Here is a 12,652-nt window from a genome sequence, read left to right on the forward strand (position 1 = left end):
GGACACTCTTTTCAAGAAGTGGCACTGGGAAAACTAGAAATATACATGCCAAAAAATGGACCCTTACCTTTCAACATACAGAAAAATTAACCCAAAATGGATCAAAGACCTAAATGTCAAGAGTTAAAGCCATAAAACACTTTTGAAGTTTTTTCCCAATGTTTTCTTCTAACAGTGGATTTGGCAATGATTTCTTGAATATGACAGTAAAAGTAGATAAATTGGAATTATCAAAATTAAAAACTTTTGTGCATAAGAGGATACAATCAACAGAATAAAATGGCAACCCGCAGAATGGGGAAAACATTTGCAAATTATATATATAAGGGGTTAATATCCAGAATATAGAAAGAACTTCTACAGCTTAACAAGAAACGAACCCAATTTTAAAATGGGCAAAGGACTTACTTAAACATTTCTCCAAAGATTAAAAGAATGGCCAATAAAATTGCATATTAAAAGATGCTTAACACCATTAATCATTAGTGAAATGTAAATGAAAACCACAATGCTAAACAACGTCACACCCATTAAGATGGATACAATAAAAGGGAAAAAATAAAAGCTGTAGCATTTTTCAAAGATGAATGCCTTGACTGGGTAATTTCATAGCACAGATATGATCTTCATTTGGTATTGTTAGTTTCTTTACTATTTCTGCGGAAATTTTCCTTTGACTGTAATATACAGTAATATGCCATGGTTTTAGTATCTTTCTTATCACCTTTTATGATCAAGAAGAAAAATTGCTAATACACTGCATATCATTAAAACACCCTAAGTTTTTTGAGAAGATTATTGTGTCTTATTGATTTATTGTGAAATGTAAAAACAAGACAACAGAATGGTACTCAGGGATGTATCTCCACTGAAGACTTTTTTTTTTAAGGATTTATTTATTTATTTACTTATTTATTTATTTTGGCTGTCTTGGGTCTTCGTTTCTGTGCGAGGGCTTTCTATAGTTGCGGCAAGCGGGGGCCACTCTTCATCGTGATGCGTGGGCCTCTCACTATCGTGGCCTCTCTTGTTGCGGAGCACAGGCTCCAGACGTGCAGGCTCAGCAGTTGTGGCTCACAGGCCTAGTTGCTCCGCAGCATGTGGGATCTTCCCAGACCAGGGCTCGAACCCATGTCCCCTGCATTGGCAGGCAGATTCTCAACCGCTGCGCCACCAGGGAAGCCCAAGACTTAATTTTTGTATCTGTTAAGGAAAGTCCTTAAATTCTAGAGATTAAAATTGGATGACTTTTTAAAAAGATTACATATTAACTAATTTTTTTTTTTTAGTTTAGATACACTATTTAGAATATTTGCTTAAAGAGCTAATACTCTCAGGGCTTCCCTGGTGGCACAGTGGTTAAGAATCCGCCTGTCAAAGCAGGGGACGTGGGTTCGAGCCCTGGTCCGGGAAGATCCCACATGTCCCGGAGCAACTAAGCCTGTGTGCCACAACTACTGAGCCTGTGCTCTAGATCCTGTGAGCCACAACTACTGAGCCTGCGTGCTACAACTACTGAAGCCCGCACACCTAGAGCCTGTGCTCCAAAACAAGAGAAGCTACTGCAATGAGAAGCCCACGCACTGCAAAGAAGAGTAGCCCCCACTCGCTGCAACTAGAGAAAGCCCGTGTGCAGCAATGAAAACCCAACACAGCCAAAAAAAATAAAATAAATAAAAATAGTAAATAAATTAAAAACAAAAAGATCTAATACTCTCAGTGTCCTCACACTGACATATCTTCCCTCTCTTACTGAAGTCACTTCTGAGTTAGTGCTGGTTTGGCCCATGTCCACGTGAGTACACTTAAGAGCAGTGTTTCTCTACTTTCTTTGCATTATCCCCCATCCTTGGAAGGAGGTTTTTAGACATTTTCTCCTAATCTCTTTCACCATGAAATTTTCATATCATTGCATACCTATTTATGTACTGTATTTCTGTGCTTTATACATAAAAAGAATGAGGCTTTTCATCAGTACTCACCCCAAGAGTTGATATCACCTCTGCTGAAAAAGCATGCTCTAAAGAGAATACATGAAACCCCAACTCTCATATTAGGCCCAAGCCCAAGATATCCTTTCTATGGATCCTTTATATTTGAGATCATTTGGGGCCACACCAAACTAGATTCCCTGAAAACACCATGATTAGGGCTCATATCCTCAAAGCTGCAGCAGAACTGAAAGTTTAAATCTCTTGGTTTTGTCTGAATGTTTACTTAACAGGGAATTCTAAGGTGAAATACCTTCAGGATTAACCCTCCCATAAGATTACCCAGGATTCCTTTGTCTATATCCACAACTGCACTATCTACTCTTTATTCTCAATATGTGAATGGGATTTAGGATTTTATCAAGAGGTGATGGCTTCATTACTACAACCATTAACGTGAATTATCTGATGCATCTTGAAAGTCATAGGGAGCTTGCATTTGTCAGCATTGGTAAGTGAGTGCATATGTGGGAAGGTCTGAAGTGGTATACAATGTGGATACGGTCATTTTTTTTTTTTTTTAAGTTTAGAAAAAAATGACTCTACTAAGAATCTGACCCTTAAGTGGCCACGTTGGAGCAACTATAAGAAAATGACCTAGATAATTACTAGACCCATAGTAGTTGGCATTTGACTGAGCTATCCACACTCTAACCTTCTACATTTATCATAGTAATCCTAAAATGAGAAATTCAAGATGTTAGAAAAAAATTCCCATTAAATGCAAGTTTAATCTGAGATCTGACAGAAATTTAGAAATTCCCTTTTCCCATCACCACACTCATTGTTCCTTAGGTCTCAGATTTCCAAATCATTTTTAGGAAAAATATTGTCCTCTATGGTAGTCTCAACTTTTGGAAATTTCTTCCTCTGTAATAGTAGCTTTGGAAGTAAACTGGGCCACCTTAAAAAATTATAATGGTATACTCAGAGTTTTAGAATTCAACTTCAACATTTCTCAAAGTCCTTCAATAAAAAGGTAAGACTTTGTTTCATTTTTTTTTTGTCACCAATACCTTTACTATATTATCAAGAATTTGTATTCAATAAGCTGCATTATAATGTTACAAAACTAGTAACAGGAAGGAAAAGAAGTGGTACCATGGGATTCACACTATCCTCAAATTACTGATAGAAACAAGGATTAAAACACTTTTTAAAAGAAAGAAGAAAAGAAACAATATTCTGGCAGAATTTGTGGGAAACAGTGACTATTACTTTGTTTTTAAAATGCTTTGTGAACAGTAGACAATAAGTGCTATCATTTGACACAAACTACTTCAAATTTGTCATTTAGATCTTCGCTACCTGCAGCTTGCACTCAAGGGCTTAGGCTACCTTGGTTATGCAGATTAAAAGTATTTTAATCAGTACTGTTGGAGAATTCAGTTATTTGCTCTTAAGAATCAAGATGAAGTGTTTGATTCTGCAAACTTTCTTTTCATTCCTCTCCAACCAAAATTAATCCAACATCCTAAATGTAAGGACATAAAATAAATTTTGTTCTTATATACTTACAATTTGGGATAGCTACAAAGGTTCATTACAGCAACCTTCAACAAAACTATTATTGCAGAAGAAGAAAGTATCGTGTATTTCAAAGTTGTTAAAGTTGAAAAAAATTTCAAGTAGATATTTTCATAATTGAGTGTAGGTTTATCTTTCTCATTTTATTTCCATTTTCTTTAGTATCTATGACTTTCTTAATCTCTAACGTTTTTAGTTTCAGTAAATAAATTGCAACTCACAAACTTATACTCCATGCTACTAGAAAATTCATGCTCTGAGATTCACATATATTCCAAGCGTTTGAAACACCCTAAACTTTTTCATTAAAAATACTTAATTATCTTTTTTGTGTGTGAAAAGCACCTAAACATTTTCAACTATGTTCTTGAAAGGATAATTGATGAACAAACCTTTCTATTGCATACTTTCATTTGTGTTTTTAGTGTACTTGTTCTGCTTATCATCTGCAACTGGTTAAGTTGCCTTTCCAGCTGCCTGCTGTCTCTATAAAATCCTGCTATATGCCTTTTCCTTACCACCTTGTTCTGTTTATTAATGCTATTTACCTGTTGTCAGACTTAAAAGCTATGCTCCTGTCTGTTCACACTGCTCAAAGTTGACTTGCTTGACCCCAATAAATAGCATCTATAGGAGTGCTTCCTAGTACAGGTATTAAAAACATAACACATATTCACAAAAACTAAGAATATGGATAACTGGAACAGGGACTCCTAGAAGCTATTTTAATGATCTCATTTTATAAATCTGTTCCAGTTCAAAATAAGATGTTAAGCAATTTGCTATGCAAAGAAAGGCCTTATAATGGAAAATGATAATTAAAAACTTTAAAAAACATATTAGTAACGATTGGTGTTTCAGTTGGAGATAAGGCTTTTCCTTATAAATTTGTAAGACTTGGAAAAGAACAATATTTAGGGCCTGCACTAAGCAATGCCATCTGGCATAAGCACGGTAGAAGTTAATTTCTTAACCTATGAAGAACATACTGTAATAAAGTAAAACAAAATTGGTAATTTTAATATTTAGGTATATAATGTGATATGATTATATGAATTTGATTAATGTGAAAGTTTAAAAATTCTCTGTCATTCTGAAATCTCTCTAAGGTTACTGTCAGTATCGTAAAACAGTTAGCAGCTAGTTATCTTGAAATTAAGTACAACCAACCCAAATCAGGGTGTCAATATAAAGTATTTTCTGATATTTATACTTTTTTTTTTCTTAAATAAAATGAAGATTATCTCATATAACCCTGTCTTTTGTTTGGATAATTCTGCTGACTTACTGTTATTATCTATTCTAATATAGGAGATTAAAGATCTTTAGTAAGTTGTACTGGAACATTAGAGAAACTTTCATTAGAAATAATTTACATACCAGACCTAGGGTGGATATAGCAGTGTTCATAAACAGCACAAAGTAGTTGACAGCACTCTTAGGAAGCATTTCTTTTAAACTGAAAGGTAAGTTTACTTTATAAAAGTCTTTCTCTACACATCTCTAAATCAGTGTGTACCTGCAGTTCCTTGGTTAGGTGACAATACAAAAGAAAATAACTTCTGAATATTTATTACATGAGTATTTCAGTTTTGTGGGAACATGCTAAAGGCACAATGAAGAAAATAATACAGTCTCAAGCTGACCACATCATGCCACCCCAAAGAGAATGGCTCCCCAGGTATAGAACTGTAGGTATTTTCTAAAGTCTACTCTATAACAAAACTCTTTAAATAAAATTTAAATATCAGAAGTTATGGTTTTGATAAAAATTTCACTTGACTTTAAAGCAGAAGTCTTGGGTTGTAAGAAAGTACTCTTCCATAGCAAATTATAGTGCTACTGGCAGCATATATAAATAACATGAAAAAGTGACTATTTCCCAAAGCAGGTAGCCATGGATATAGGGAATTATTTATATAAAGACTGTGTAACCTAAAATACTGGAATATTTACAGAATTACAGAATTTTAAGAAAATCTTTACCCTCATTTCTGAAGCGTATTACTTTGAAGAAACATTTTGGCATTAACTGGTACAATACTGACTTACCTGTGTCTTGTGCAGAACCAACTAAACAGCTGCATGGTTAATTTCCTTTTATGTATGGTCAGAATCAAAATTTAAAACATCACAAACCCTCAATAAATAATAATTCTCTTGAAAACTTAGAATTTTACAATAAGGCAGTCATCCCATTCTAAAAACTTCAGATGTTTATGTGGGATTTTTCTCCTAAAACTAAAAATGGAAACATTAAAAGAAAAACTTTTAAAAAAGAAACCTAGTTAACATCCTTGTTTTTATAAACAAAATGTTATCAACCTTTAAGAATCTACTTTTAGGTACTTAAGTTTTAGTACAAAAATCTGCAATCAAACATATTATATGATATGCTACTTTTGACGTGAAAAGTAGCAGGACAGAAGATCTCTTAAATGCATTACATACACAGATCCTGGAGGAGTCTTTACAAATTAAACAAAAATTATATTCAACTTTCATCAAAATCTAATGTTTACTAGAAATCTTTTAAAATCTAATATATTATCATTTTAGATGATTTGTGCATTTGGTAACTACTATTTGGTAAAATGCTTTAAAGATAGCATAAAAAGCATTTCTTCCCTTTCCTTCCAACAAAAAACTCAAACTTTATATGTGAGGCATTTTTTTCTTATATAATATTCATTTTAAAACCAGCTCCAAAAAATAGAAAGATAATCAAAAGTCTTAAGTTCAAGTTAAAAAAAAAAAAAAAGCATACAGCATTGAAAATAAAGAAACTATTTTCTTTTTAACCAAAATGCCAAGTATTTTAAACTTTGTATAAATAACACACAGACAAAAAACCCCACCATATTTTAGGTATGGTGTCTAAAATGGAGTAGCACTAAAACAAATGACAACAGTAACAAATGACCCTGTATACTTAGTTGAAAAATGCTGATTTTTCTTCAAGACATTATGAATTTTCTACTGGCATTCTTGAATAAAATTAACAAGCATACTTTTTTTTTTTTTACCAATTTACTCTCATTTCTCCCTTGTATGTAAGAATCTAACAAAAGAAAATCTCTTTTATAATGGCAATAGATTTCTGAAATCCCTAAAATATACATTCTTTAGAAAAAAATTCCTAACCCACTGTGCATCTTAATAGGCTTATATATATGAAAAACAATCTATTTTATGGCTTACACTTAAATTTAATCCATGACTATAGGTCCCAGGGATTGAAGAGTCTTATTGGCAGCCAGTAGCTCAAGGGATGACAATATTCCTGGCATTTGTAATCTCAAAATTTTAAAAGAAAACTGTTCACTGTAGTCTTAGAAAAACCTGGAGATAGTTCTATTTAAAAAACATACTCGCCACAAACAGATACAAGGGAGACAAATGAGAAAATAGATTGTGTTATATCTTTGTAAACTTGTTCCATTTCAAAATGTATTCTTTAGAGTCAGGGAAATTCCCTATACAAATAAAACTAAACATTTGTTCCCTTTGCTTTGAAAAATATTTACAGTACATAGAACAACAAGCTAAAAGTATACACCTGCTTATATTGCTGGCCAGTGATATAGATGAACAAGGACACAAAGGTGCTTATTCAATTATCTGAGCATCTTAATTTGTACAGTGAAGTTATTATAGATCAACTATGGAAAAATTAGAAAACATTATTTATGAATACCAGCCCTTGTGTAAAACATCACACAAGATGCCAAGGTATTATACATTCACTGTGGTAAAAACTGTACATACGTATTCTGTGCATATTTAACATTTACAATTTTTTCATCTCTCATAATTCTGAGTTGAAAAAAGTCTAATTTTCTTCTTTTGCCAAAGAAAGGTGATATTAACTGACTGATTAGGTTCACAAAACTTTTTACAAAACTCTTTGCTAAGGACTTTTCATCAATGTCTTTGGCTGGTGTCCTCATGAAGAAAAACTCACTAAACTTTGAAAGCTCTGAGCAGATATTTCCACACTTTTGCTGGCTAAAGTCATGATATACATAATAATGATATATGTAGTAACAGTCCACAGTAATGTGAAATACAACACTTTGTTCTGTAAGTCTATTTTGGTCTCAGAGTGAAGTTCATTTCTTTCATCCAGCCATGCTGTCTCTTATTTGATCAACTCGAAGAGCTAGGTCTCTGAAAGAGGGGCGTTGGTTTACATTATTGTTCCAGCATTCTGTCATGATTACATAAATCTGTAAAAGGGAAAATAAACCAAAATTACAATGAACACAAAGTGCCATCTTTTAATTGGTGAAGACATAAATTCAGAACTCCCACTTAATTTGCCTGTACAGGCATGTGTCATGGATATACCTATATCCACAGTCATGATTATGCTATTTTTCTACAACCTCAGCAAATTAAATTACATAAACTGACCTGAAATCCTTGGGTAAAGAGAGAAAGAAAATGCATGATTACTGTGGCTAAAAAAATTTTTTTGTTACCTCATCTGGGCATCCATCTGGTCTTGGTAATCTTCCATTATTCTTCAGGAGTTCTATCAAATGAAACACAATCATCTGTCCTTGTTTGTCATTGCCAATCATACGCATAAATTCCTGAAACACAAACCCACTTTTCAATGACACATTTTTGGTACATTTAATTTGAATCAGAATTCTTTCTCAACTTCTTCCAGTAAATGGGAAAAATCCTGTATGTTTCCTTACCTTGAAACATTTTAAAAACAGACTATTTTAACTTCAAAAACTTCATTTTCAGTCACAGTTCAGAAAAGATTGTTAAATGTGGAACGTCTATAATGCCATTTCCATAACAGTAACATACTCAGCACAAATTCCCTGAGAAGGATTCAAAACCAGTGAACTAAAAACAGACTTACTTTGTTTTAACACATCATATTACATTTCAGCTGAAATAAAAAGCTGAATGTAAAAGAAGACATAATAAAAAGAAAATACAGAATGAATATTTAAGCATAAACGCAATGGAGAGAAAAAGTTCTATGCTTAAAATTCATAAAATTAAAGTCTGAACCATAAGCTAGAGAAGTATTTACAATGAACACATCATTTATTTAAACATAGAGAGCTCTTATATACTGGTAAGAAAAATTACCAATACAAAAATGGGCAAAGTACATGAGGATACAATGCACACACGCACAGACTCACCCCAAACACCCAATAAATATGTATTCAATCACACTAATAGCAGAAATGCAAATTAAAATCAAATAGGTACAACTTCTCTCCCATCAATTTGGCAAAACTGTGTAGAAATATAATAGTCAACACTGGCAAATGATAAAACGTATACCCCTATGCACAGCTACTGAGAGTCTAATCTGGTACAGCTTTCCTGGAAAGCATTTTGAAATAATGAAAATCCTATAAAAGAGTTCATAACGTTTCACCAATAATTATACTTTTACTCTAAGATGACAATCAGAGATGAACATAAATATATATAAGGATGTGCACTATGTTCAATGAAGTGTTACTTAAAAGACTGAAAAATGGAAAATGATTGTCAAGAAATTATATCCTTATGATGAAATGCTACCAAGGAATTAGAAGTCATATTTGCAGTAAATATTGACTAATATAGGAAAATATCCATGCTATAATATGTAATGAAAAAGCAGGACAGCAAACTGTACAGTATGACCTGTTATAAAAGAAATCTTTTTAATAAAATTTCACTTTTACATATAAAATTAAAAGAAGCCTGTAAGAAAACATACCACAGTATTAAAGTGGTTATCTCTGAGTAGTTGAATTAGAGATTATTTTTATTTTCTTTTTTATACTTTCCTATATTAAAATTATACAATGAGCAGAAAAAATATTACTTTAAAAGGTTTAACTTTTACAATAATTCCTGGAATGAATGAGTTTATCGGATTTACTAAAGATAATATTAAGAGAATATACTAAATAGTACTCCAATCCCCACTTTTTAAAACATCAAGTTAATTTAATGAGTAAGTTTGGGATTATTTTTGTTGGTTGCTGTCTTACAAATAAGCCATAGGAGCTCTAAAATAACCCTAAGCTTACTATTATTCTTTGGAAAAAGCTTTTCTCATGTTAAAAAAAAACTTGAGAGTAAATAAAAAGCACACTGACCGCTGGTGGGCTTTTACTCTTCTCAATATATGTGAAAAGTTCATACAGAACCACTCCAAAGCTCCAAACATCTGAGGCCACAGAAAACTTGCTCTCTGTCAGTGATTCTGGTGCATACCTGTAGTATATTTAAAAGACAGTTACTTGATGTGTCAATTCTTGATTTTATCTGCAAATCATTGGATTAAAAAAAAACCAAGCTGTAGAGAAAAGGGTTAACACAGCAGGCCTGAGGCTGCCATCTTCAAAAAGGCTGTTTGCAATGTTGACACTTGACTGGTACCTGGGATCTTAGATTTCAGGAGGGTTTCCACAATTCCCTAAATGATAATAAAAGTGGCTCACTGTACCTAAACCATTTCTGCAAACAGATGAGTCTAGAATCTTGGTAATGTGCCAGGCAGAGAATGTCTACATGGCCAGTCCCAATAAAAACTGGGGGCACTGAGTCTCTAATGAGCTTCCTTAGTAGATGACATTTCACACATGTTGTCACAATTTATTGCTGGGGGAATTAAGTGTGTCCCATATGACTTTACTTGGAGAGGACACTTAGAAACTTGTGCTTGGTTTCTTCCAGGTGTTCTCCTAGACGCCTTTTCCCTTTGCTGATTTTGCTTTGCATCCTTTCCCTATAATGAGTCATAGCCATGCTTATGACTGTATGCTGGGTCCTATGAGTCCTCTTAGTGAATCATCAAACCTGAGGGTGGTCTTGGGAACCTCCAAAACACAAAGATAACTAAAATCCAAAAAAATTAATTTTTGTCTCAGTAGCATCAGGGTTAACTGCAAAGTACCTTCCAAGAACTGAAAAAAAGCTGATCTTTCCAAGTTAAGCTTAAAATGAATCCAGATAAGTATCCTAGAGAAAAAGTACCTTTTAAGCTGGAGAAGACTTGAAGCTACTAACATATAAAAGAAATAACCTGTTAATCTGAAAGGGGGTGATTATGAGAGGGAGCACAGAAAATAGAAAGTCATAGGGGAAAATGGTGTCATCCTCTACTCAAGTATCAACACTACCCAACTGAGAATTTTGGCCAATGGATTATGAATATCATGGTTCCACTGCTAAATTTATCCTATTACAGAGAATTGCAATGGAGATCTGTTTTAGACTGAGATTTAAAATATGAATTACATAAAATGAACCTCTCCTTCAAAATCCAACTTCCAGAAATCCTCCTCTGACTACTTAAGGTCATAATGACCTCATGCTACTGAAATTCTACAGTACTTATAGTCTATATTATATAATTAACCATGTAATGTTATATTCTTTTTATATTTAGTTTTAAGTTACATACTTATGTTATTTTAAAATATGTGCCAGTTTTATCCCACAAATGGAATATAACCTCCTTGAAGACAGTACTACTCCCTCAACCCTTGAAAAATATTCTCTTGCTTTGGCTTTCATGAAAGCACTCTTTGTAATTTCCCCCTTCATCTCCAAGGCTGTTTTTCTCTTTCCCATTACTTATGTAAGGATAAATACAAAGTAAAAAAAAAACAAACTGTCCACGTGGAAAAGGAGAGAAAAGACTGTCCTCTTTTCTTAGAGCATTTACTTTAGAAAATTCACAATTGTGAATTCTCTGTCTCTTTGAAATTTATGTAAAAATCTTTTTAAAAGCTTTTGCTTAAAAGCCTCTTGCCAGGTTTACATACAGCAATGTCTTTCTCAAGAACCTGGGAACCACCTCTTTGGAATGTAATCATTAAGGAATATCATGCCCTTACCTCCCAGTTTCAGTGGTAGGGCAGGAGCCTAACTTGGGCAGGTGCATCCTTCAAGTTGCAAAACTATCTCCTATCATAAACATATGAGAAGTTTTTTTTCCTTTGGATAAAGCCAGTTAGCTAACACAGATGGGCACTCCTATTACTAAGTGAATTTAGGATGAACAATGTGTGACACATGGTACTGTCAAGTCCTCTTACTTGAGGACTAGTTATTGTTTATCCTGAGAACATGTATGTAACGGGTTGAATCTGTTTGGCCATTTTGTAAAAGGGTGAGATTTCTTTCTGTTTTTGTAATCTCTTAGCAGATTGCTTATGATGCACATTACTTTCTGGATTACTGCTTATTCAGTAATGAAACTGTTTTCTTTCTATTCTGCTTTTGTGGAGAGGTTCATTTCCTGTGTTAACCTTTTCCCGAAGGTTCCATCACCAGATCTCTTCCTTTCTGTAAAAGAATTTCCCTTAGGTAGTATCATTCACTTATATACTACAGTCTCCCAAATTTATAACCACCTTATCTTTGACCTTTCTTTTGTGTTTCAGACTTATTGAACATTTCCATATTAAAGTTCCACACAGGCAAAAAGAACTCCATCCCCACCTCTCTAACACTTGCTGATTATTTTATTTTCTCTATGCAATGAATGGCATCACAATCTATCTAACTCCCCAAACTGGAAATCTTAAGAATTATTTTTGACTCATCTTTCACTCCCAAGTCTACTGAGCCACTAAGTCCCTTTAAAGTATGTCTTAAAAATGTCTCAAATCAGTCTCCTAACCTATACCGCTATTACAGTCTTAGGTTAGATCCTTATCTCATGACTAGTACAGAGATCTTCAAACCAGGTGAAGAGTAAGCCCAAGGATATACAAAGATTTTCCAAGGGGCTCTATAGCAAGAACAGTATAAGGATTCTCCATGAGTCCAAAACCCTGCCTGAACAATTAAAAAAAATACGTTAGCAGAAGCATTTTCCCTGCAGTTCTTCTTAATACCAACCCGCAGGACATGCTGTTAGCTAAACAAAGAGCACTTTTGAACAATAAAAGCAATAGATGACAATGATTCTTTTAAGTGAAACTATTTTTTTAAAGATATGATGGCTAAATCCTATGGATAAAAATTATGTGATTTCTTTCAGACTATAGATTTAGTGTTTGTTATTCAATAAGTTAGCTAAAATCTATTCTATCAACTCATTCTGAAATATTTATATAAAAATTAGTTAACCTCATTTCATTATATAA

General features: G+C 33.4%; 1 protein-coding gene across 11 annotated transcripts in view; it reads right to left on the reverse strand.

The window, feature by feature from the left end:
- Positions 1 to 6,185: 6,185 nt before the first annotated feature.
- Positions 6,186 to 12,652, reverse strand: part of JAK2 (Janus kinase 2) — a 265,376-nt gene continuing 258,909 nt past the window's right edge. For all 11 annotated transcript variants that reach the window (XM_057547977.1, XM_057547975.1, XM_057547978.1 and 8 more), the window contains 3 exons: positions 9,650 to 9,767; positions 8,003 to 8,116; positions 6,186 to 7,747 (listed from right to left, as the gene is read on the reverse strand). In XM_057547977.1, coding sequence (XP_057403960.1) covers positions 7,640 to 7,747; positions 8,003 to 8,116; positions 9,650 to 9,767 — 340 coding nt within the window. In that variant the 3' untranslated portion in view covers positions 6,186 to 7,639. The remainder of the gene's footprint in view (positions 7,748 to 8,002; positions 8,117 to 9,649; positions 9,768 to 12,652) is intronic.

This window comes from Balaenoptera acutorostrata, chromosome 6 (assembly GCF_949987535.1).
Source record: "Balaenoptera acutorostrata chromosome 6, mBalAcu1.1, whole genome shotgun sequence".
Classification (NCBI taxonomy): Eukaryota; Metazoa; Chordata; class Mammalia; order Artiodactyla; family Balaenopteridae; genus Balaenoptera; species Balaenoptera acutorostrata.